A 26,987-nucleotide genomic window follows, 5' to 3' on the forward strand; every position below is an offset into this window, starting at 1 on the left:
CTCACTGTACGGCCGGGAGTCAGTGAGAGCAGGAAGCGGACGGCAAGGGACCTGGACACCGAAAGGCGAGTATGTATTGTTTGTTTTTCTTGGTAACCAGGGTAAACATCGGGTTACTAAGCGCGGCCCTGCGCTTAGTAACCCGATGTTTACCCTGGTTACCAGTGAAGACATCGCTGGATCGGTGTCACACACACCGATTCAGCGATGTCAGCGGGGCCTCAACGACCAAAAAAAGGTCCAGGCCATTCCGACACGACCAGCGATCTCGCAGCAGGGGCCTGATCGCTGGTACGTGTCACACATAGCGAGATCGCTACTGAGGTCGCTGTTGCGTCACAAAACTTGTGACTCAGCAGCGATCTCGCTAGCGATCTCGCTATGTGAGACGGGGGCGCTGCGCTCTCTTACTCCGGATATATGTGATATGTAAAAGGAGGGGAGACTGAAGCAGCCACTGATTGGCTGCAGGGGTCGCATGATGCCACACTGATTCGCCGTGTCGTGGCAGTGGGCTTCATACAGTCTGATCACAAGGGTAAACTAAGAACCTCATGCTCAGTTATATATATTTTTGCCCATTAGATTATTGTGATTTTTGGAGGTGCGCCCCATGCTCTTTTTCAGCATATTATAAGTGCTGTTATGAGTATTGCGCAGGGGCTGAGTAGTGGACAACCCCTCTAATCATCCCCCATCCTCCATGTATTTTCTGACATGGTGGTCCTCAAGCTCCAGGAGCCGGGTGCTGCCTCAGCGCCTCTACGGCTACAATCCTCACCAACACAAAGAAACGAGCCAAAAATAACAACAGCTGGACACCTAAGGTTTTATTGATACAATGAATCATGTACAGAATGTTTGGAAGGATTCTTTCTATATTTGTAAGGATACTGGATACATTAGTAACATTGCTGTATCGTCGCCTCCAGGTAGCACAACATGGCGGTGGCAGGACCGATGTAATGGCGCCTGGAGCAGCAGCAGGTGGAGTCAGATCAGACGCTTTCATCCGTCATTATTCAGACATGGACGCACTCATCCTCCAGAGTAGAGAATGTGCATCCTGCAGATTCCCCACGTGCTGTGCCAGCCAGAAAGACATCATCGTTGCTCTTGTCCTTTTGTGACACCCAATGGCGTAATAAATACAGATCTGAATTTGCATCACAAAGTCTGGAGGATTCTCATTCCAGCAGTCTAAGATCTCATGCAGACGGCCATGTAAATCGGTCAGAGCGCGGTCCGCTAATGCACAGACTGACACTGCTCTCATGGACATACATGAAGTGTTGTGCTGCTGCAGTGCAGCATAGCGCAACCTCCACCAGGGGGAGCTTGGGAGGGAAGTGAGGCTGCACACACAGAGTAGCACCACAGAGCAGCAGCACAGGCACCACCAAGTGGTGAGAGAGTGGTCAGACAAGCCGAGTCAAAAAAACAGAAGCAGAATTACCAGAGGTTGCAGCAGTACACGTGGTCATGGTCAGGAACAAGCCAGGGGGTTCAACAACGGTAGAAAGCGGAAAAGACAAAGACAGAAGGCAGAAGCAAGTCTGAATACAAGCCAAGTCAAAAACCAAGGAATCAAACCAACTAACAGGGAAACACTGGGAAAAGGGCAGACAGAGGGAGTCAACAGACACGGGGCAAGTCAGGGATCACAGCAGGATGAATCAGGATCTACCAGAGTCAGGTTCACACTCCGAAGGAAGAACTACAGCTGACATCGCCGGCAGAATGCATCGGAGCTAAATAGCAAACCTGAACCCAGAATGAGGCAGAGCAAAGTTAACCCTTGACAAGATCCGGCCGGAAAAAGGGCAAACAGGACAAAACTCCGGAACGGATCATGACATGAAGCTGTCGGTTCTGGAGAGCCGCGGCCAGTCTGTGCATTGCAATCTGACCCTGGACCGATTTGCACGGATGTGTGAAGCCAAAAGTGTATATTCACACAAGCAGAAAACATGGTGAAAAAAAAATGTAGCCTTTTACCACACCAGCAAAATTGGTGAGATTTCTGAAATCTCATGCACATGCTGCTTTTTTTCAGAGTGTAAATCGCAGCAGTTAATTTTTTCAAGCACTTTTGCAGCATTTTTACCCCCACTGAAAGCAATGACAGCCTGCAAAAAGGCTGATATAATGCAAATACTTTCTGCAGCATTTTTTTTTAATCTATTTGCAGTGTTTTGGTAATATAAAATCGCTTCTCTTTTGAGACATAATTCTTTTAACTAACTTTATTAACATAAACTGTAGACAAAAGCACACATGAAATCCACCTGGGAAATGCACTAAAATACAGTCAAAACGCATGTAATACAACAAATCTATGCATATTGTTGACAGCACGTTTCCTGCCAAGAGAGTTTTGGGAGCAGAAAAAAAATGCTGTAAAAATGCCTTGTGTGAACAAAGGCGAAGAGTCGTATCCTTAAATTTGAGGCTATGTGCACACGTAGAATGGTCCACTGCGGATTTTTCCGCAGCGGATTTGATAAATCCGCAGGGCAAATACACTGCGTTTTTCCTGCGGATTTATTGCGGATTTACCGCGGTTTTTGTGTGGATTCCACTGCGGTTTTACTCCTGCGGTTTTCTATTATGAAGCAGATGTAAAACCGCTGCGGATTCCGCACAAAGAATTGACATGCTGCGGAATGTAAACCACTGCGTTTCCGCACGTTTTTTTCCACAGCATGGGCACAGCGTTTTCAGTTTCCCACAGATTTACATTATACTGTAAACTCATGGGAAACTGCTGCGGATCCGCAGCAAAATCCGCATCGTGTGCACAGAGCCTAGCACTTCTGAAATCAAAATGTCAAATTAGTCTCGATCTGGTAACTGGAAGGATCTGGTGGAGTCTGGAGTGTTTGTGTGGATCTGGTAGCAGGGTGTGAACTGGGTGGGGATCTGGTATCTATCTGAATGGGGATCTGGTATCTGAATGGGGATCTGGTATCTGAATGGGGATCTGGTATCTGAATGGGGATCTGGTATCTGAATGGGGATCTGGTATCTGAATGAGGATCTGGTATCTGTGAAAGGATGTGGTTTCAGAGTCTGGATGTGGTGGAGGATCTGGTGTATTGGTAAGAATCTGGTAGCTGGGTGTATATCTTGAACATGGGCGTAGATTTGATATACGGGTGAGAGTCTGGTATATGGGTGTGGATCTGCTGACTGGATGAAAATGTACTTGCTGGGTTGGGCTGTGTTTGGGATCTAATGACTATATCTAAATCTGGCTGGTTGTTGATATGGTGAGGATCCTTTAGCTGGGATGAAGATGAAATGGATGTGGGGATCTAGTAGTAGGATGTTGATCTGATAGCTGGGAGTGGACACGGTGTAACTGGTAGCTGGGTGTCTATGTGGTCGAGGAGCCTTTACTTTGGTGAGGATGTGGTGGGGATCAGTTAATCTAATGTGGATCTGGTAGAGATCTAGTAGACAGGTGGGGGATCTGTTAGCTGAGGCATGATTGTGTATGTGCAACAACCATCAATCTCAGGAATCAGGTCAGTTTCCACTTCCATACAAGAGACAGCCCCTCTCCACCAAGATGCATGAGGCATGAGTGCTTGAAGTCCTCTCATCTTGGAAACACCAGTCTAATGTAACAGTCAGCGGAGACTCAGGTAGTAAATAAGATTCAGATGACACAAGGAACTGGGGATTCTGAAGTTGACTTGGGCCCATTAATGATCTTGTAACATTCTTGAGATCTTCTATCTTCTTCTAATACGAATTTGGGCTCTTCTAAGCATCTCAATTCTCCCTTGAAATCCGCAATCTCTTGTATACTGCTCAGATTCAATGAGCTGCTCCATAAATTCATCTTCAGACCTTATGGACGTGCACTGCCTAACGTGCTCAGTTGCCCTCCTGATAAGTTGAGCGCCATTTTCTCCAAGCTGCTCCGTTTCAGCCTTGAGCCTCTCGAGAACCATTTGGTAAGTCAACACTTCTTGGTCGTCTCTTTGATACTTCATCTTTAGGCTTCTGTAAGTGGCTCTTTGGTTGATAACCAGATTTTGCCATAGAAACTTCTCGGAGAAGTGCTCACTAGATCCGTGTTCACAAACCTTGCAAGTGGCACTGAAATAAAACACTTCGCACAAACGGACGATGGCGTTGTAGGCCACAAAGCAATCATGGTGACAGGTGGAGCTGCATTCCCGGCAGTTGGTGCAGTTTTTCGTGGTCTCAATCTTCTTTTTGATTGGTTTGGTCACTTCATATTCAAAACAATCATTCTTTTCTATTTCGACTCTGTGTCGAGTAAGGATTTTCTCAGTTTGCTCCAGCTCGTACTGCTTGGACATCACCTCCTTGATTCTATGGACCAGCGCCTCCACCGTGATTTCAGTGGCATTGTTCTGCATGAGGATGTTCTTTGGTAAAATTATATCGTTTTGCGAGGTTCCAGACAAAAATGTAAAAAAGTTCTTGACGTTTTCCATCCCCGAACTCCACTGCTGCTCATTAGCCGTGTTGTCATCGAGGGAATTATTTGCATATAACACTTTATCATTGAAGATGAAGTGGATGGGAGAACCATTTCTATCTTTTGCACATGGAACCCTGGCACAGATCTGTGGTTTTTGGTCATCATCGGCAGAAGTCATGAAGGTCACTATATTTTTTTGTACGCTTGAGCCAAACATGGCCAGGAGGGAATCAAACGTGTATGTCTGAGTGAGAGACAAATCGGTCATCGATGATTGAGCCACAAAACAAATTGCATCAATGTGGTCTAACTCCGAGTTATAGAATAATTCCCGGATCTGCTGTATAGCTCGTCTTTCTGGACTCACACCTCGGGTCTCCGGAAGTCCAGGAGTATCAATGATGGTTAAAGAGAATGGGATACAGAATTCCGATTGATGATTGATCTGATACATCATGAGCTTTGATCTCTGATATGAATCCCTGGCCTGTCCTAGGCAGTGTTCTCCAACTAATTGGATCCTGCAGTCGTACTTCCACTGGATCCCAAAAATGTAGTTGACGAGGGCATTGATCAGGGCGGTTTTTCCAGCTCCGGTTTCACCAATCATCATTATGACCTTGTTGTCTCTCCCTGGACCTCCATTCCCAAACTCCCATTTCTTGAGTTTTGGATCATAATTTAGGAGCATCTTGTAGATGTTCAGGAGTCCGACCTCCTTATTCTCATTTGACAGATTAGGACTTGATTTAATCCACATCACTTTTCTCAAATCTTCTATGTGAGGTCCACAAACTCCATTACCTGCAAGGATGAATATGAGATGGTGAGTGATCTGCTGTTACGTCATTGACACATTGTCAGGATTTTATGGCAAACATATAGCTGTAGCTGCATTTACGGGGGCTTGTTACAGGTTTATTGTAGCGTCAGGACACAATGTCCCTGATATTGTTATAAGGAGTTACAAGGGGTGGGAGGTATCATTACTATAAGGAGGAACGGGGGTATCATTACTATAAGGAGGAATGGGGGAATTATTACTATAAGGAGGAAGGAGGAATCATTACTATAAGGAGGAACGGAGGAATCATTATAATAAGGAGGAACGGGGGAATTATTACTATAAGGAGGAACGGGAGAATCATTATTATAAGGAGGAACGGGGGTATCATTACTATAAGGAGGAACGGGGGTATCATTACTATAAGGAGGAACGGGGGTATCATTACTATAAGGAGGAACGGGGGAATCATTACTATAAGGAGGAACGGGGGTATCATTACTATAAGGAGGAACGGGGTATCATTACTATTAGGAGGAACGGGGGGAATCATTACTATAAGGAGGAACGGAGGAATCATTATAATAAGGAGGAACGGGGGAATTATTACTATAAGGAGGAACGGGGGGTATCATTACTATAAGGAGGAACGGGGGAATCATTACTATAAGGAGGAACGGGGGTATCATTACTATAAGGAGGAACGGGGTATCATTACTATTAGGAGGAACGGGGGGAATCATTACTATAAGGAGGAACGGAGGAATCATTATAATAAGGAGGAACGGGGGTATCATTACTATAAGGAGGAACGGGGGAATTATTACTATAAGGAGGAAGGAGGAATCATTACTATAAGGAGGAACGGAGGAATTATTACTATAAGGAGGAACGGGAGAATCATTACTATAAGGAGGAACGGGAGAATCATTATTATAAGGAGGAACGGGGGAATCATTACTATAAGGAGGAACGGGGGTATCATTACTATAAGGAGGAACGGGGGTATCATTACTATAAGGAGGAAGGGGGGTATCATTACTATAAGGAGGAACGGGAGAATCATTACTATAAGGAGGAACGGGGGAATCATTATAATAAGGAGGAACGGGGGTATCATTACTATAAGGAGGAACGGGGGAATTATTACTATAAGGAGGAAGGAGGAATCATTACTATAAGGAGGAACGGAGGAATTATTACTATAAGGAGGAACGGGAGAATCATTACTATAAGGAGGAACGGGGGAATCATTACTATAAGGAGGAACGGGGGAATCATTACTATAAGGAGGAACGGGAGAATCATTATTATAAGGAGGAACGGGGGTATCATTACTATAAGGAGGAACGGGGGTATCATTACTATAAGGAGGAACGGGGGAATCATTACTATAAGGAGGAACGGGGGTATCATTACTATAAGGAGGAACGGGGTATCATTACTATTAGGAGGAACGGGGGGAATCATTACTATAAGGAGGAACGGAGGAATCATTATAATAAGGAGGAACGGGGGAATCATTACTACAAGGAGGAACGGGAGAATCATTATTATAAGGAGGAACGGGGGAATCATTACTATAAGGAGGAACGGGGGTATCATTACTATAAGGAGGAACGGGGGTATCATTACTATAAGGAGGAACGGGAGAATCATTACTATAAGGAGGAACGGGGGAATCATTATAATAAGGAGGAACGGGGGTATCATTACTATAAGGAGGAACGGGGGAATTATTACTATAAGGAGGAACGGGCGTATCATTACTATAAGGAGGAACGGGGAGAATCATTACTATAGGGAGGAATGGGGGTATCATTATTATAGGGAGGAACGGGGGTATCATTACTATAAGGAGGAACGGGAGAATCATTACTATAAGGAGGAACGGGGGAATCATTATAATAAGGAGGAACGGGGGGTATCATTACTATAAGGAGGAACGGGGGTATCATTACTATAAGGAGGAACGGGAGGTATCATTACTATAAGGAGGAACGGGAGGTATCATTACTATAAGGAGGAACGGGGAGAATCATTACTATAAGGAGGAACGGGGAGAATCATTACTATAGGGAGGAATGGGGGTATCATTATTATAGGGAGGAACGGGGGTATCATTACTATAAGGAGGAACGGGGGTATCATTACTATAAGGAGGAACGGGGAGAATCATTACTATAGGGAGGAATGGGGGTATCATTATTATAGGGAGGAACGGGGGTATCATTACTATAAGGAGGAACGGGAGAATCATTACTATAAGGAGGAACGGGGGAATCATAATAAGGAGGAACGGGGGGTATCATTACTATAAGGAGGAACGGGGGTATCATTACTATAAGGAGGAACGGGAGGTATCATTACTATAAGGAGGAACGGGAGGTATCATTACTATAAGGAGGAACGGGGGTATCATTACTATAAGGAGGAACGGGGAGAATCATTACTATAGGGAGGAATGGGGGTATCATTATTATAGGGAGGAACGGGGGTATCATTACTATAAGGAGGAACGGGGGAATTATTACTATAAGGAGGAACGGGAGAATCATTACTATAAGGAGGAGCGGGGGAATTATTACTATAAGGAGGAACTGGAGAATCATTACTATTAGGAGGAACGGGGGAATCATTACTATAAGGAGGAACGGGAGGTATCATTACTATAAGGAGGAACGGGGGTATCATTACTATAAGGAGGATCGGGGGTATCATTACTATAAGGAGGAACGGGAGGTATCATTACTATAAGGAGGAACGGGAGGTATCATTACTATAAGGAGGAACGGGAGGTATCATTACTATAAGGAGGAACGGGGGAATCATTACTATAAGGAGGATCGGGGGTATCATTACTATAAGGAGGAACGGGAGGTATCATTACTATAAGGAGGAACGGGAGGTATCATTACTATAAGGAGGAACGGGGGTATCATTACTATAAGGAGGATCGGGGGTATCATTACTATAAGGAGGAACGGGCGTATCATTACTATAAGGAGGAACGGGAGGTATCAGTACTATAAGGAGGAACGGGCGTATCATTACTATAAGGAGGAACGGGGGAATCATTACTATAAGGAGGAATGGGGGAATCATTACTATAAGGAGGAACGGGGGAATCATTACTATAAGGAGGAACGGGGGAATTATTACTATAAGGAGGAACGGGAGGTATCATTACTATAAGGAGGAATGGGGGAATCATTACTATAAGGAGGAAGGAGGAATCATTACTATAAGGAGGAACGGAGGAATCATTATAATAAGGAGGAACGGGGGAATTATTACTATAAGGAGGAACGGGAGAATCATTATTATAAGGAGGAACGGGGGTATCATTACTATAAGGAGGAACGGGGGAATCATTACTATAAGGAGGAACGGGGGAATCGTTACTATAAGGAGGAACGGGGGAATCATTACTATAAGGAGGAACGGGAGAATCATTATTATAAGGAGGAACGGGGGTATCATTACTATAAGGAGGAACGGGGGTATCATTACTATAAGGAGGAACGGGGGAATCATTACTATAAGGAGGAACGGGGGTATCATTACTATAAGGAGGAACGGGGTATCATTACTATTAGGAGGAACGGGGGGAATCATTACTATAAGGAGGAACGGGAGAATCATTATTATAAGGAGGAACGGGGGAATCATTACTATAAGGAGGAACGGGGGTATCATTACTATAAGGAGGAACGGGAGAATCATTATTATAAGGAGGAACGGGGGAATCATTACTATAAGGAGGAACGGGGGTATCATTACTATAAGGAGGAACGGGGGTATCATTACTATAAGGAGGAACGGGAGAATCATTACTATAAGGAGGAACGGGGGAATCATTATAATAAGGAGGAACGGGGGTATCATTACTATAAGGAGGAACGGGGGAATTATTACTATAAGGAGGAACGGGCGTATCATTACTATAAGGAGGAACGGGGAGAATCATTACTATAGGGAGGAATGGGGGTATCATTATTATAGGGAGGAACGGGGGTATAATTACTATAAGGAGGAACGGGAGAATCATTACTATAAGGAGGAACGGGGGAATCATTATAATAAGGAGGAACGGGGGGTATCATTACTATAAGGAGGAACGGGGGTATCATTACTATAAGGAGGAACGGGAGGTATCATTACTATAAGGAGGAACGGGAGGTATCATTACTATAAGGAGGAACGGGGGTATCATTACTATAAGGAGGAACGGGGAGAATCATTACTATAGGGAGGAATGGGGGTATCATTATTATAGGGAGGAACGGGGGTATCATTACTATAAGGAGGAACGGGGGAATTATTACTATAAGGAGGAACGGGAGAATCATTACTATAAGGAGGAGCGGGGGAATTATTACTATAAGGAGGAACTGGAGAATCATTACTATTAGGAGGAACGGGGGAATCATTACTATAAGGAGGAACGGGAGGTATCATTACTATAAGGAGGAACGGGGGTATCATTACTATAAGGAGGATCGGGGGTATCATTACTATAAGGAGGATCGGGGGTATCATTACTATAAGGAGGAACGGGAGGTATCATTACTATAAGGAGGAACGGGAGGTATCATTACTATAAGGAGGAACGGGAGGTATCATTACTATAAGGAGGAACGGGGGAATCATTACTATAAGGAGGATCGGGGGTATCATTACTATAAGGAGGAACGGGAGGTATCATTACTATAAGGAGGAACGGGAGGTATCATTACTATAAGGAGGAACGGGGGTATCATTACTATAAGGAGGATCGGGGGTATCATTACTATAAGGAGGAACGGGCGTATCATTACTATAAGGAGGAACGGGAGGTATCATTACTATAAGGAGGAACGGGCGTATCATTACTATAAGGAGGAACGGGGGAATCATTACTATAAGGAGGAATGGGGGAATCATTACTATAAGGAGGAACGGGGGAATCATTACTATAAGGAGGAACGGGGGAATCATTACTATAAGGAGGAACGGGGGAATCATTACTATAAGGAGGATCGGGGGTATCATTACTATAAGGAGGAACGGGAGAATCATTACTATAAGGAGGAACGGGAGAATCATTACTATAAGGAGGATCGGGGGTATCATTACTATAAGGAGGAACGGGGGAATCATTACTATAAGGAGGAACGGGGGAATCATTACTATAAGGAGGAACGGGGGAATCATTACTATAAGGAGGAACGGGGGAATCATTACTATAAGGAGGAACGGGGGAATCATTACTATAAGGAGGAATGGGGGAATCATTACTATAAGGAGGAACGGGGGTATCAGTACTATAAGGAGGAACGGGAGGTATCATTACTATAAGGAGGATCGGGGGAATCATTACTATAAGGAGGAATGGGGGAATCATTACTATAAGGAGGAACGGGGGTATCAGTACTATAAGGAGGAACGGGAGGTATCATTACTATAAGGAGGAACGGGGGAATCAGTACTATAAGGAGGAACGGGGGAATCATTACTATAAGGAGGATCGGGGGAATCATTACTATAAGGAGGAATGGGGGAATCATTACTATAAGGAGGAACGGGAGGTATCATTACTATAAGGAGGATCGGGGGTATCATTATTATAGGGAGGAACGGGGGTATCATTACTATAAGGAGGAACGGGGGAACTATTACTATAAGGAGGAACGAGAGAATCATTACTATAAGGAGGAGCGGGGGAATTATTACTATAAGGAGGAACTGGAGGTATCATTACTATAAGGAGGAACGGGCGTATCATTACTATAAGGAGGAACGGGAGGTATCATTACTATAAGGAGGAACGGGGGTATCATTACTATAAGGAGGAACGGGGGTATCATTACTATAAGGAGGATCGGGGGTATCATTACTATAAGGAGGAACGGGGGTATCATTACTATAAGGAGGAACGGGGGTATCATTACTATAAGGAGGAACGGGGGTATCAGTACTATAAGGAGGATCGGGGGTATCATTACTATAAGGAGGAACGGGGGAATCATTACTATAAGGAGGATCGGGGGTATCAGTACTATAAGGAGGATCGGGGGTATCATTACTATAAGGAGGAACGGGGGTATCATTACTATAAGGAGGAACGGGGGTATCATTACTATAAGGAGGATCGGGGGTATCAGTACTATAAGGAGGAACGGGAGGTATCATTACTATAAGGAGGAACGGGAGGTATCATTACTATAAGGAGGATCGGGGGTATCATTACTATAAGGAGGAACGGGGGTATCAGTACTATAAGGAGGATCGGGGGTATCATTACTATAAGGAGGAACGGGGGTATCATTACTATAAGGAGGAACGGGGGTATCAGTACTATAAGGAGGATCGGGGGTATCATTACTATAAGGAGGAACGGGGGTATCAGTACTATAAGGAGGAACGGGAGGTATCATTACTATAAGGAGGATCGGGGGTATCATTACTATAAGGAGGAACGGGGGGAATCATTACTATAAGGAGGAACGGGGGAATCATTACTATAAGGAGGAATGGGGGAATCATCACTATAAGGAGGAACTGGAGGTATAATTACTATAAGGAGGAAGGGGGGTATCATTACTATAAGGAGGAACGGGGGTATCATTACTATAAGGAGGAACGGGGGTATCATTACTATAAGGAGGAACGGGGGAATCATTACTATAAGGAGGAACGGGGGTATCATTATTATAAGGAGGAACGGGGGTATCATTACTATTAGGAGTAAGGGGGTATCATTACTATAAGGAGGAACGGGGGTATCATTACTATTAGGAGTAAGGGGGGCAATCATTACTATAAGGAGGAAGGGGGGTATCATTACTATAAGGAGGAACGGGGAAATCATTACTATAAGGAGGAACGGGGGTATCATTATTATAAGGAGGAACGGGGGTATCATTACTATAAGGAGGATCGGGGGAATTATTACTATAGGGAGGAACGGGGGAATCATTACTATAAGGAGGAATGGGGGTATCATTACTATAAGGAGGATCGGGGGAATCATTACTATAAGGAGGAACGGGGGAATCATTACTATAAGGAGGAACGGGGGTATCATTACTATAAGGAGGAACGGGGGAATCATTACTATAAGGAGGAAGGGGGAATTATTACTATAAGGAGGAACGGGGGTATCATTACTATAAGGAGAAACGGGGGAATCATTACTATAAGGAGGAACGGGGGGAATCATTACTATAAGGAGGAAGGGGGAATTATTACTATAAGGAGGAACGGGGGTATCATTACTATAAGGAGGAACGGGGGAATTATTACTATAAGGAGGAACGGGGGGAATCATTACTATAAGGAGGAAGGGGGAATTATTACTATAAGGAGGAACGGGGGTATCATTACTATAAGGAGGAACGGGGGAATCATTACTATAAGGAGGAACGGGGGAATTATTACTATAAGGAGGAACGGGGGGAATCATTACTATAAGGAGGAAGGGGGAATTATTACTATAAGGAGGAACGGGGGTATCATTACTATAAGGAAATACGGGGGAATCATTACTATAAGGAGGAACGGGGGTATCATTACTATAAGGAGGAACGGGGGAATCATTACTATAAGGAGGAACGGGGGGAATCATTACTATAAGGAGGAAGGGGGAATTATTACTATAAGGAGGAACGGGGGTATCATTACTATAAGGAGGAACGGGGGAATCATTACTATAAGGAGGAAGGGGGAATTATTACTATAAGGAGGAACGGGGGTATCATTACTATAAGGAGGAACGGGGGAATCATTACTATAAGGAGGATCGGGGGAATCATTACTATAAGGAGGATCGGGGGAATAATAATAATAATAATAATAATAATCTTTATTTATATAGCGCCAACATATTCCGCAGCGCTTTACAGTTTAACAGTTTCAAACACAACAGTCATTGGTAACAATGTTAACAATACAGCAATAAAGCAAAATAAGACGACCCTGCTCGTGAGAGCTTACAATCTACAATGAGGTGGGGGAGATACAAAGTACAGGTGTGTATTTACAATGATGTATTTACAATGATGGTCCAGCCATCTTCAGGGGGTGGGGGGTAGATGAGAGTGAATGGGCTACACACACACACAAACATAAAATGACTGATTAGGGAACGTGATAGGCCGCTCTGAACAAATGAGTTTTGAGTGAGCGCCTAAAGCTATGCAAGTTGTGGATGGTCCTAATATCTTGGGGTAGAGCATTCCAGAGGATTGGCGCAGCACGGGAGAAGTCTTGGAGTCGGGAGTGGGAGGTACGGTTAGTGCAGAGGTTAGTCGAAAGTCGTTTGCAGAGCGCAGCGGTCGGCTAGGCCGATAGACAGAAATGAGGGAGGAGATGTAAGGGGGTGCCGCACTGTGGAGAGCTTTGTGGGTGAGAACAAGTACTTTGAATTGTATCCTGTAATGAATGGGCAGCCAGTGTAATGACTGGCGAAGAGCGGACACGTCCGAGTAGCGATTAGCCAGATGGACGACCCTGGCTGCTGCATTAAGGATAGACTGGAGAGGGGAAAGTCGCGTGAGGGGGAGGCCAATTAAAAGAGAGTTACAGTAGTCCAGGCGGGAGTGGATTAGGGCGACAGTGAGAGTTTTTGTTGTCTCCATGGTGAGAAAAGGGCGGATTCTAGAGGTGTTCTTTAGGTGTAAGCGGCACGAGCGGGCAAGAGATTGTATGTGGGAGGTGAAGGAGAGATCGGAGTCAAATATAACACCCAGACAGCGCGCCTGCTGCCGGGGTGTTATTATGGTGCCACCCACGGAGAGGGAAATGTCAGATTTAGGGAGGTTAGTAGATGGCAGGAGCAGAAGAAGTTCAGTTTTGGAGAGGTTGAGTTTCAGATAGAGAGCGGACATGATGTTAGAGACTGCAGACAGACAGTCAGTGGCGTTCTGTAGTACAGCGGGGGTAAGGTCAGGGGCTGACGTGTATAGTTGTGTGTCATCAGCATAAAGATGGTACTGAAAGCCAAATCTGCTGATGGTCTGTCCAATTGGGGCCGTGTAGAGGGAGAAGAGAAGGGGGCCAAGGACTGAGCCCTGAGGTACCCCGACAGTGAGAGGAAGAGGAGATGAAGTGGAGCCAGAGAACAGAACACTGAAGGAGTGGTCAGAAAGATAGGAAGAGAACCAGGAGAGAGCAGTGTCCTTAATGCCTAGTGACTGGAGCCTAGAGAGTAGGAGAGGGTGGTCAACAGTGTCGAAAGCTGCAGAAAGATCGAGGAGAATGAGCAGAGAGTGGTCACCGTTACATTTTGCTGTCAGAAGGTCGTTGGTCACCTTGATGAGTGCAGTTTCTGTTGAATGTAGGGGGCGGAACCCGGACTGTGAAGGGTCTAGGAGGGAATGAGTGGAGAGGTAACGGGTAAGGCGGGAGTAGACTAGGCGCTCCAGGAGTTTTGAGATGAAGGGTAGATTGGAGACCGGTCTGTAGTTGTTTGCACATGATGGGTCAAGGGTGGGTTTTTTTAGTAATGGAGTAATGATAGAGTGTTTGAAGGAGGAGGGGAAAATGCCAGAGGAGAGGGAGAGATTAAAGATTGCAGTTAGGTGAGTTTTGACGACTGGAGAGAGAGACTGGAGGAGGTGTGAGGGAATGGGGTCGGTGGTGCATGTAGTCGGACGAGAAGAGGAGAGGAGCTTGGAGACTTCTTCTTCTGTGATGGGATCGAATGTGGAGAGTGAGCCAGGGGAGATGCAGGGAGGGATGGGAGTCATTGCACTTGGTGTCTGGGAGCGGATTTCCTGACGGATGTTATCTATTTTCTCTATAAAGTGGGAGGCCAGGTCATCAGCACAAATGTCTGTGATAGGGTCTTGTGCTTTTGGCCTGAGGAGGGAGTGAAATGTGTCAAAAAGTTTCTTGGGGTTGTTGGATAGTGAGGAGATCAGGGTGGTGAAGTAGGTCTGTTTGGCAAGGTGAAGGGCAGAGTTATAGGTCCTTAACATAAATTTGAAGTGCAGGAAGTCTTCTGGGGTGCGAGTTTTCCTCCATAAGCGTTCAGCACACCTGGAGCATCGCTGGAGAAATCGGGTTTGCGATGTGAGCCAGGGCTGTTTCACTCTGTGTTTGGAGGTTCTGAGGGTGAGGGGAGCTACTTGGTCTAGGGTGCTTCTAAGAGTGTCGTTGAAGTAATGTACAGCCAGATCAGGACAGGAACAAGAGGAGACTGGGGACAGTGATGAGTGTAAGGAGTCTGAAAGTGTGTGAGGATTAATAGCATGTAGATTTCTGAATGTGTGGTAGGTAGGAGAGTGCTGGGGTGGGCGAGGAATTGTGAGTGTGAAGGAGAGAATGTTGTGGTCAGAGAGGGGAAGTGGTGAGTTATCTAGGTGGGGAATTGAACAGAGCCGGACAAAGACCAGGTCCAGGGTATTACCGTCTTTGTGTGTCCCAGAAGTTGAGAGCTGTGAGAGGCCGAGAGAAGTGGTTAGTGATAGAAGCTGGGATGCCGATGTGGACGTGGGGCTGTTAATGGGAATGTTGAAGTCTCCCAGGATAAGGGTTGGTAATTCTGAGGACATGAAGTGCGGCAGCCAGGCTGAGAAGTGGTCCAGGAAGTGGGTGGGTGAGCCTGGGGGCCGGTATATGACAGCTACTCTGAGGGAGAGGGGACGGAAGAGCCTGATGGTGTGGACCTCAAAAGAAGGGAATGAAAGTTAAGAAACTGGGGGTATAACCTGGAACGTGCATTGGGGGGACAAGAGTATGCCGACTCCACCACCAGGTCTGTTAGTGGGTCTTGGGGAATGGGAGAATTGTAAGCCACCATGGGAAATGGCAGCAGGGGAGACAGTGTCAGAGTCTTGGATCCAGGTTTCAGTGAGGGCCAACAGATTGAGAGAGTTGTTCAGAAAGTAGTTGTGCAGGAAAGGGAGCTTGTTACATACAGACCGTGGATTCCAAAGGGCACAATTGAAAGGGAGAGGTGAGGGAGTGCAAGTAATATTAATAAGGTTAGTATGGTTTTGATATGAGATAGGGTAGCAGTTGAGGTTGGGGGATGGGGGACCGGGGTTGGGGGATATGTCCCCCGAAATCAGTAGGAGTAACAATCATTACTATAAGGAGGATCGGGGGTATCATTACTATAAGGAGGAACGGGGGTATCATTACTATAAGGAGGATCGGGGGAATCATTACTATAAGGAGGAACGGGAGGTATCATTACTATAAGGAGGAACGGGGGAATCATTACTATAAGGAGGATCGGGGGAATCATTACTATAAGGAGGAACGGGGGCATCATCACTATAAGGAGGAAGGGGGGCAATCATTACTATAAGGAGGATCGGGGGTATCATTACTATAAGGAGGAACGGGGGTATCATTACTATAAGGAGGAACGGGGGAATCATTACTATAAGGAGGAAGGGGGTATCATTACTATAAGGAGGAAGGGGGGCAATCATTACTATAAGGAGGATCGGGGGAATCATTACTATAAGGAGGAACGGGGGAATCATTACTATAAGGAGGAAGGGGGGCAATCATTACTATAAGGAGGATCGGGGGTATCATTACTATAAGGAGGAACGGGGGTATCATTACTATAAGGAGGAACGGGGGTATCATTACTATAAGGAGGATCGGGGGAATCATTACTATAAGGAGGAACGGGGGCATCATCACTATAAGGAGGAAGGGGGGCAATCATTACTATAAGGAGGATCGGGGGTATCATTACTATAAGGAGGAACGGGGGTATCATTACTATAAGGAGGAACGGGGGAATCATTACTATAAGGAGGAAGGGGGTATCATTACTATAAGGAGGAAGGGGGGCAATCATTACTATAAGGAGGATCGGGGGAATCATTACTATAAGGAGGAACGGGGGCATCATCACTATAAGGAGGAAGGGGGGCAATCATTACTATAAGGAGGATCGGGGGTATCATTACTATAAGGAGGAACGGGGGTATCATTACTATAAGGAGGAAGGGGGGCAATCATTACTATAAGGAGGAACGGGGGTATCATTACTATAAGGAGGAACGAGAGTATCATCACTATAAGGAGGAACGGGGGAATCATTACTATAAGGAGGAAGGGGGTATCATTACTATAAGGAGGAACGGGAGGTATCATTACTATAAGGAGGAACGGGAGGTATCATTACTATAAGGAGGAACGGGGGTATCAGTACTATAAGGAGGAACGGGGGTATCATTACTATAAGGAGGATCGGGGGGAATCATTACTATAAGGAGGAACGGGGGAATCATTACTATAAGGAGGAACGGGGGTATCATTACTATAAGGAGGAACGAGAGTATCATCACTATAAGGAGGAACGGGGGAATTATTACAATAAGGAGGAACGGGAGAATCATTACTATAAGGAGGAACGGAGGAATCATTATAATAAGGAGGAACGGGGGAATTATTACTATAAGGAGGAACGGGAGAATCATTATTATAAGGAGGAACGGGGGAATCATTACTATAAGGAGGAAGGGGAGGTATCATTACTATAAGGAGGAACGGGAGAATCATTATTATAAGGAGGAACGGGAGGATTCATTACTATAAGGAGGAACGGAGGAATCATTATAATAAGGAGGAACGGGGGAATCATTACTATTAGGAGGAAGGGGGGCAATCATTACTATAAGGAGGAATGGGGGAATCATTATAATAAGGAGGAACGGGGGGAATCATTACTATAAGGAGGAACGGGAGGTATCATTACTATAAGGAGGAACGGGGGAATCATTACTATAAGGAGGAACGGGGGAATTATTACTATAAGGAGGAACGGGAGAATCATTACTATAAGGAGGAGCGGGGGAATTATTACTATAAGGAGGAACTGGAGAATCATTACTATTAGGAGGAACGGGGGAATCATTACTATAAGGAGGAATGGGGGAATCATTACTATTAGGAGGAACGGGGGAATCATTACTATAAGGAGGAACGGGAGGTATCATTACTATAAGGAGGAACGGGAGGTATCATTACTATAAGGAGGAACGGGGGTATCATTACTATAAGGAGGAACGGGGGGAATCATTACTATAAGGAGGAACGGGGGAATCATTACTATAAGGAGGATCGGGGGTATCATTACTATAAGGAGGAACGGGGGGAATCATTACTATAAGGAGGAACGGGGGAATCATTACTATAAGGAGGAACGGGAGGTATCATTACTATAAGGAGGAACGGGAGAATCATTACTATAAGGAGGAGCGGGGGAATTATTACTATAAGGAGGAATGGGGGAATCATTACTATAAGGAGGAACGGGAGGTATCATTACTATAAGGAGGAACTGGGGAATCATTACTATAAGGAGGAACGGGAGAATCATTACTATAAGGAGGAGCGGGGGAATTATTACTATAAGGAGGAACTGGAGAATCATTACTATTAGGAGGAACGGGGGAATCATTACTATAAGGAGGAATGGGGGAATCATTACTATAAGGAGGAACGGGAGGTATCATTACTATAAGGAGGAACGGGGGAATCATTACTATAAGGAGGAACGGGGGGAATCATTACTATAAGGAGGAACGGGGGTATCATTACTATAAGGAGGAACGGGGGAATCATTACTATAAGGAGGAATGGGGGAATCATTACTATAAGGAGGAACGGGAGGTATCATTACTATAAGGAGGATCGGGGGTATCATTACTATAAGGAGGAACGGGGGTATCATTACTATAAGGAGGAACGGGGGTATCATTACTATAAGGAGGAACGGGGGAATCATTACTATAAGGAGGAATGGGGGAATCATTACTATAAGGAGGAACGGGAGGTATCATTACTATAAGGAGGATCGGGGGTATCATTACTATAAGGAGGAACGGGGGTATCATTACTATAAGGAGGAACGGGGGTATCATTACTATAAGGAGGAATGGGGGAATCATTACTATAAGGAGGAACGGGAGGTATCATTACTATAAGGAGGAATGGGGGAATCATTACTATAAGGAGGAACGGGGGAATCATTACTATAAGGAGGAATGGGGGAATCATTACTATAAGGAGGAACGGGAGGTATCATTACTATAAGGAGGATCGGGGGTATCATTACTATAAGGAGGAACGGGGGGAATCATTACTATAAGGAGGAACGGGGGAATCATTACTATAAGGAGGAACGGGGGTATCATTACTATAAGGAGGATCGGGGGAATCATTACTATAAGGAGGAACGGGGGAATCATTACTATAAGGAGGAACGGGGGAATCATTACTATAAGGAGGAACGGGGGAATCATTACTATAAGGAGGAATGGGGGAATCATTACTATAAGAAGGAACGGGAGGTATCATTACTATAAGGAGGAACGGGGGAATCATTACTATAAGGAGGAATGAGGGAATCATTACTATAAGGAGGAACGGGAGGTATCATTACTATAAGGAGGAAGGGGGGCAATCATTACTATAAGGAGGAACGGGGGTATCATTACTATAAGGAGGAACGGGGGAATCATTACTATAAGGAGGAACGGGGATATCATTATTATAAGGAGGAACGGGGGTATCATTACTATTAGGAGGAAGGGGGGCAATCATTACTATAAGGAGGAAGGGGGGTATCATTACTATAAGGAGGAACGGGGGAATCATTACTATAAGGAGGAACGGGGGTATCATTATTATAAGGAGGAACGGGGGTATCATTACTATAAGGAGGAATGGGGGTATCATTACTATAAGGAGGATCGGGGGTATCATTACTATAAGGAGGAACGGGGGAATTATTACTATGAGGAGGAACGGGGGAATCATTACTATAAGGAGGAACGGGGGAATCATTACTATAAGGAGGAGCGGGGGAATTATTACTATAAGGAGGAACGGGGGTATCATTATTATAAGGAGGAACGGGGGTATCATTACTATAAGGAGGATCGGGGGTATCATTACTATAAGGAGGAACGGGGGAATTATTACTATGAGGAGGAACGGGGGAATTATTACTATGAGGAGGAACGGGGGAATCATTACTATAAGGAGGAACGGGCGTATCATTACTATAAGGAGGAACGGGGGTATCAGTACTATAAGGAGGAACGGGAGGTATCATTACTATAAGGAGGAACGGGGGAATCATTACTATAAGGAGGATCGGGGGAATCATTATTATAAGGAGGAACGGGGGTATCATTACTATAAGGAGGAACGGGGGAATCAGTACTATAAGGAGGAACAGGGGGTATCATTACTATAAGGAGGAACGGGGGTATCATTACTATAAGGAGGAACGGGGGATTCATTATTATAAGGAGGAACGGGGGTATCATTACTATAAGGAGGAACGGGGGTATCATTATTATAAGGAGGAACAGGGGGTATCATTACTATAAGGAGGAACGGGGGAATCATTACTATAAGGAGGAACGGGGGAATCATTACTATAAGGAGGAACGGGGGAATCATTACTATAAGGAGGAACGAGAGTATCATCACTATAAGGAGGAACGGGGGTATCATTACTATAAGGAGGAACGGGGGAATCATTACTATAAGGAGGAACGGGGGTATCATTACTATAAGGAGGAACGGGGGTATCATTACTATAAGGAGGAACGGGGGAATCATTACTATAAGGAGGAACGAGAGTATCATCACTATAAGGAGGAACGGGGGTATCATTACTATAAGGAGGAACGGGGGAATCATTACTATAAGGAGGAACGGGGGTATCATTACTATAAGGAGGAACGGGGGAATCATTACTATAAGGAGGAACGGGAGGTATCATTACTATAAGGAGGAACGGGGGTATCATTACTATAAGGAGGAACGGGGGAATCATTACTATAAGGAGGAACGAGAGTATCATCACTATAAGGAGGAACGGGGGTATCATTACTATAAGGAGGAACGGGGGAATCATTACTATAAGGAGGATCGGGGGTATCATTACTATAAGGAGGAACGGGGGAATCATTACTATAAGGAGGAACGGGGGTATCATTACTATAAGGAGGAACGAGAGTATCATTACTATAAGGAGGAACGGGAGGTATCATTACTATAAGGAGGAACGGGGGAATCATTACTATAAGGAGGAACGGGGGTATCATTACTATAAGGAGGAACGAGAGTATCATTACTATAAGGAGGAACGGGGGTATCATTACTATAAGGAGGAACGGGGGAATCATTACTATAAGGAGGAACTGGAGGTATAATTACTATAAGGAGGAACTGGAGGTATAATTACTACACACAGTATACGTTACTACACGCACTGTACGTTACTGCACATACTATAGGTTACTATACGCTACTACACATGCTATACATTACTGCACATACTATATATTACTATACCTAGTTATTACAGATACTATACCCATGATGCTACTAATACTCCTCCATACATCACACTGGATACATTCACATTCCGTCAGATGTTACTCATAATGTTCCTCATCACTCACACTTCTCTACAGTAAATACTCAGTATCTCATTACTACCCCATCCTGCTCCCATATCTGCCCCTATCCCAGGGTATAATGCCATCGCATGCAGATACTACTACATTGGGGTAATGTGCTGCGTCACCTTCTGGGCTCCCGTGGGCGGCCATGCTCCTCTCTCTTCTCTGTCTGGTGCCTCTGTGATGGGATTTTCCCTTATATAAGGCTCATCTTGTTTCATTTTTCATTTTGGACACTACTGTCAGCAAAACTGAAACAAAAAAAATCCGGGAAGTAAAGCTGGGGTATTTGTACGTCTCCACCTCGCATAGAACTGACCATAATTATAGAACATGGCCCCCAATCACAGGTCAGCAATGTGACCAGGTAATGAAGCCTCCAGGTGCCCACTGGGACCCCCACAGCAGACACAATATGGCTCCTGTTTATGTTTGTGCTTCCCGGTAGCTCAATGCCAGTAAGGCTCCGGGCAGCGAGATGGATGGACCCGGCCTCTGACGCCTCTGTCTATACAATAGTATCCCAATGTTCCAAGGACCTGATGGTTTGTTGGTCTCCTCCTCCCATGGTCTCTGTCATGTGGTGAAGTCTTGAACCCTGTCCTGCCCGAGGCTCTTTTGATGTTCTTCTACCACATTGTCTGGTTTTCTCCTTATAGTGTATAAAGCTATAAAGAAGACAAATTATTTGTAATAGGGTTAGAACAGACCATCCCTAGACCCTCTTACAAGAGACATTTCCTGCCATGTTTGTGGAGTCGTTCTGCCCCTACCGACATGTAATGTTTTATCACGTTCTGCCATATTGGTGACAGTATAGATGGGTCTATCACCCTGAACATGCTCCTCCTGTCGCACTTATGCTATGAGCGTAACTTGTGTTTTGGGAAAGCCTTCAAGACTGGTATCACCTGGCATTCAGGACAGTATCCTTGGGTGAGCGCGTAGATGGCTCTGGGTCAACAGAAGAGTGTCCATGCCTGAGCGCTGTGAAAGTGCGTCGAGCTGCTTGGCGCTGTCTTGCCACGTAATAAGGGTATGGTTATTCATTGAGGGAACATTTCCATTGTGCCCAATACAGGTGTGTTTTTCACCACTTGGGGTCAGTTGCTGAGGCTTGAGCAGCGGGTGGGTGACACACTACTTGAGAAATTCCACGACGTGTAGGGCTGAGGGTATAAGTGATAAATCAGAAGACGTGAAGTTTCCAGAAGCAAAGTTATGACACCTATCCAGGAGCAGGTGCAATGGGATCCTGTCTGTGGGTAAGGACTTGTGAGAAGACTGCAGACAGGACAATGCGTGCGAAGGTGGTGGAGCAGAGGTGTGCTGTGGCCTATGTAGTGCTTAGTGAGAGCCTGAAGGTTGTCACCTGCGGAAGAGAGAATAATCATATTGTGAAATGTTTGCAATCAACACTCAAATCTGCTGAACTGTGCAAAACAAGAGAAGGGAGACGGAATATAAGTTGGTATAAGTGCAATATGGAGGAGCATGATCACACCGGCCATTGACACACAAAACCTGAAACAAAAAAAAAAACAAAATAAGCAAATACCCTGCAGTAAGCAAATAGTAATAGTACATAACACATAACATAGTACATAACACAGGAGACTTAGCAGACACTGATTAAAAAAGTGTAAAAGCCATCCCGTCCAATCATGATCCCGTTATCCATTACATTTATTAAATCTCTTGATTGACAGGATTAACTAAATGAAGGCGTTAAGAAATCAGATGACTGCGGTGTTCCATCACATGAAGCCTGGGATCAGGGAGCGGTCAGAATGGGACATTGGGAGCGGCCGAATACTTTCCCAGCGCTGAAGGCACAAGGCGAACTGTGAACAGACTAAACTCATGCTGACCTCGGCAACTTCAACTTTAATATGAGAAGTTTCAAGCTGCCGGTATCAATTCTGGCACTGGGGTTAAAGGCCTCTCTGTTCAGGCTTGTAAGGGGTACGTCTATATGGGACATAAAGAGGAAAAAAAAACCTAAATCTAACAATAGCTAAAAATGATTAGATCACCCAGGATTTTCCAGAATATGACCTGAGCACATCTGGACTGGCCACAGGAACTTACTCCGCAATAGCCGTATTTGGGGATGGGGAGCAGCGTATTTAACAAATGAAAAGTGAAACAATGTATCAAACCTCAGCAACATTGTGTAACTATATTTTGGACCTTTTCACTGTAAAACCTTTCATGTGACTCTGAGTTTGTTGTTGTGACCGCTCGGTTTAAATGGACTTTCTGAATTACAAGACAGAAAGTCCTAAAATATTCTGAGAGGATTCACTAAATAAAAAGTGCAAGAATTAAAGTGCAGGGGAAAAAATCACGAGTCCATGCAGAAGGGGAAATGAAGTGTCTAGGACAGCTGTTGCACTGTCAGCAGCGTGTAAGCGTCTTATGTTACATTAACCGTTGTGATAAATTTAGTGCAATATTTTCATTAGATCATTCATGACATCTTGTGGCACTTTGGAGAATTTTCCCCCAGTCGTCTATGGGCAGCAGGAGCCGTGTAGACATCGTGTCCTGGGTGCAGCCGATTCAGCACGGTAATAGTCTGACATGTACAGCATTCAAGATTTGTGAATTTGGTATCTTGGAAACTTTAGATTTTACCCGACTTTTCATGAATTCCTCATAATTGTCAGTTGTTTTCTATCAGTTTAGTAATTGCCCTTTTTTTCTATGTTTTTTTGTGGGTGAGATTAGTAAGTGTTGTTGGTGTGTGATGATGACTTGTAGTTGATAGTAATCGATATGCACTTTAGCGTATCGGCGCTTTGGTTTATAAAAAACATTATTGATCTAGTTAAAGGGAACCTGTCACCTGTTTTGGCTGCTATAAGATACGGCCACCGCCTTTCAGGGCTTATCTACAGCGTTCTATGAGGATTGGGCTGCCGTCACACGCTCAGTATTCGGTCAGTATTTTACATCAGTATTTGTAGCCAAAACCAGGAGTGGGTGATAAATACAGAAGTGGTGCAGATGTTTCTATTATACTTTTCCTCTATTTGTTCCACTCCTGGTTTTGGCTACAAATACTGATGTAAAATACTGACCAAATACTGAGCGTGTGACGGCAGCCCAATGCTATATATAAGCCCCCGGTCCGACCTGAAAAATCAGAAAAATAACTTATATTATACTCACCCAGGGGTGGTCCAGTGCAGTCCGGACCAATGGGTGTCACAGGTCCGGGTCCGGCGCCTCCCATCTTCTTGCGCCGCCGCCCTCCTGCTTGCATCGTCGCGCCCCGGCATCACACTTCGGCGCAGTCGTACTTATCTGTCCTGCTGAGGGGAGAGTAAATTACTGCAGTGCGCTGGGAAAGGTCTGAGAGGCCCGGCGCCTGCACACTGCAGTACTCTGCTCTGCTCTCAACCGGACAGATAAGTACGCCTGCGCCGAAGCACGATGCCGGAGAGCGATGAAGCAACTTCAAGCAGGAGGGCGGCGCAGGAAAATGGAAGGCGCTGGACCCAGACCTGTGACACCCATTGGACCGGACAAGGACCTGCGACACCCATCAGACCGGACTGCACTGGACCGCCCCTGGGTGAGTATAATATAACTTATTTTTCAGGTCGGACTGGGGGCTTATATAGAGCATTATAGAATGTTGTAGATAAGCCCTGAAAGGCAGTGGCCGTATCTTATAGCGGCCAAAACAGGTGACAGGTTCCCTCTAAAATAAATCTACAGTATATAGAGTCATGTTTATCACCATTGATTGTTTATGAACACATACACCAAAATTGATCTCATTATATAGAAAGAGATGAGAGACAGGAAACAAGAAAGAAAATGAGAGTGAAAAAAGGATGAGTGACAAGAGTCAGAAACAGAGAAGGGGAGAGACTGAGCGAAAGAAGAAAACAAACAAATACAAAGAGGTGAGAGCGAAAGAGAGAAATCGTGTAGTAGACTAGTTACTGTACAGGTTATTGCCATTAGCATAAACATGTTTATATGAAAAATTTATAAGGTTACATTTGTTAAAAAATATACAGCTCTGGCAAAAATTAAGAGACCGCTGCAAAATGTTCAGTTTATAGGTATATTTTTGATTAAAATGTAAACTGTTAATTTATTCTATAAACTTCTGACAACATGTCTCCGAAGTTCCAAGCAATAAATTTTGTATTTTTTCTGAAAAGGAGAAATGGTCAAAATAACAAAAAAAATGCATTGCTTGCAGACCTCAAATAATGCAAAAAAAAAACAACAACAACAAAAAAAAACAAGTCCATAATAATTTAGAAACAACAATGTTAATGTTTTATTTCAGAAATCAATATTTTGTGGAATAACCATGATTGTTAATCCCAGCTTTCCTGCGTCTTGGCAGCTTTCCACCAGTCTCTCACTCTGCTCCTGGGTGACCTTATGCCGCTCCTGGTACAATAATGTCAGCAGTTCTTCTTTGTGTGATGGCTTGTGACTATCCATCATCCTCCTGATTACATTCCAGAGGTTTTCAGTGGGGTTCAGGTCTGGAGATTGGGCGGCCATGACAGGGATTTGATGTGGTGGTCTCCTAATTTTTGCCAGAGCTGTATATTCACATGAAATAATCATTGTGATAGTAAACAGCAAGAAAAGGCTGGAATATGGATGAGGTGACCACTTATAATTTTCCCTGTACTGACTTATGACCCACTCTTTGACCAACATTCAGTGCTATTTGCAAACTCCACATTTAATTGAAGGTTTGTGGGGGTCTTCACAGCAGATCATGCTCTGCACTGCACACATAGTAGAGCTAAGCCTAGCTGAGCTGTGCTGGAAACTGGTTGTCAGTGCAATGAGAAGGCTGTGAGGGCGTCTTGGGACGGTTTCTATAGACAGGGTCATTAGTTGCATCTGTTTTTCATGAATTAGACCATCTCATTAGATCATCTCATTAGATACATCTGCAGCTGGTGTCTGTGGGATCTTCAGGGCTGGCAAAACACAGCTCAGGTGAGCTTAGCATAGCTGATCTGTGCTACAACCTGGCTGTCTGATCAATGATGAGGGACGGTTTTATTAGGGTCAACAGCATTAGACCTCTCTGACCTTTCCGGTGCCTGCGCACTGCAGTACTTTGCTCTGCCCTCAACAGGGCAGACAAAGTACGCCTGCGCCGGAGCCGCGGCGTAAAGACCCGAAGAGGACGACATGGAATGAAGATGGGAGGCGCCGGAGCGGACCGGAGACACCCATCCGACCTGACCGCACCGGGACTGCTCCTGGGTGAGTATAATCTAACGTCTTTTTCTCCTCTTTCAGGTAACAT

The 26,987-nt window shown here is 44.7% G+C and overlaps 1 protein-coding gene across 1 annotated transcript; it reads right to left on the minus strand.

The window, feature by feature from the left end:
* Nucleotides 1–2,213: 2,213 nt before the first annotated feature.
* LOC143781353 (uncharacterized) lies at nt 2,214–22,408 on the minus strand. Its single transcript, XM_077267912.1, has 2 exons — nt 21,808–22,408; nt 2,214–5,266 (listed from the first exon to the last, which is right to left on the minus strand). Exons 1-2 carry the CDS (start codon nt 21,830–21,832, stop codon nt 3,741–3,743), a joined length of 1,551 nt encoding a protein of 516 aa, XP_077124027.1. The 5' UTR covers nt 21,833–22,408; the 3' UTR covers nt 2,214–3,740.
* Nucleotides 22,409–26,987: the final 4,579 nt, after the last annotated feature.

The sequence above is a fragment of the Ranitomeya variabilis genome, chromosome 6 (genome assembly GCF_051348905.1).
Source record: "Ranitomeya variabilis isolate aRanVar5 chromosome 6, aRanVar5.hap1, whole genome shotgun sequence".
Taxonomy (NCBI): domain Eukaryota; kingdom Metazoa; phylum Chordata; class Amphibia; order Anura; family Dendrobatidae; genus Ranitomeya; species Ranitomeya variabilis.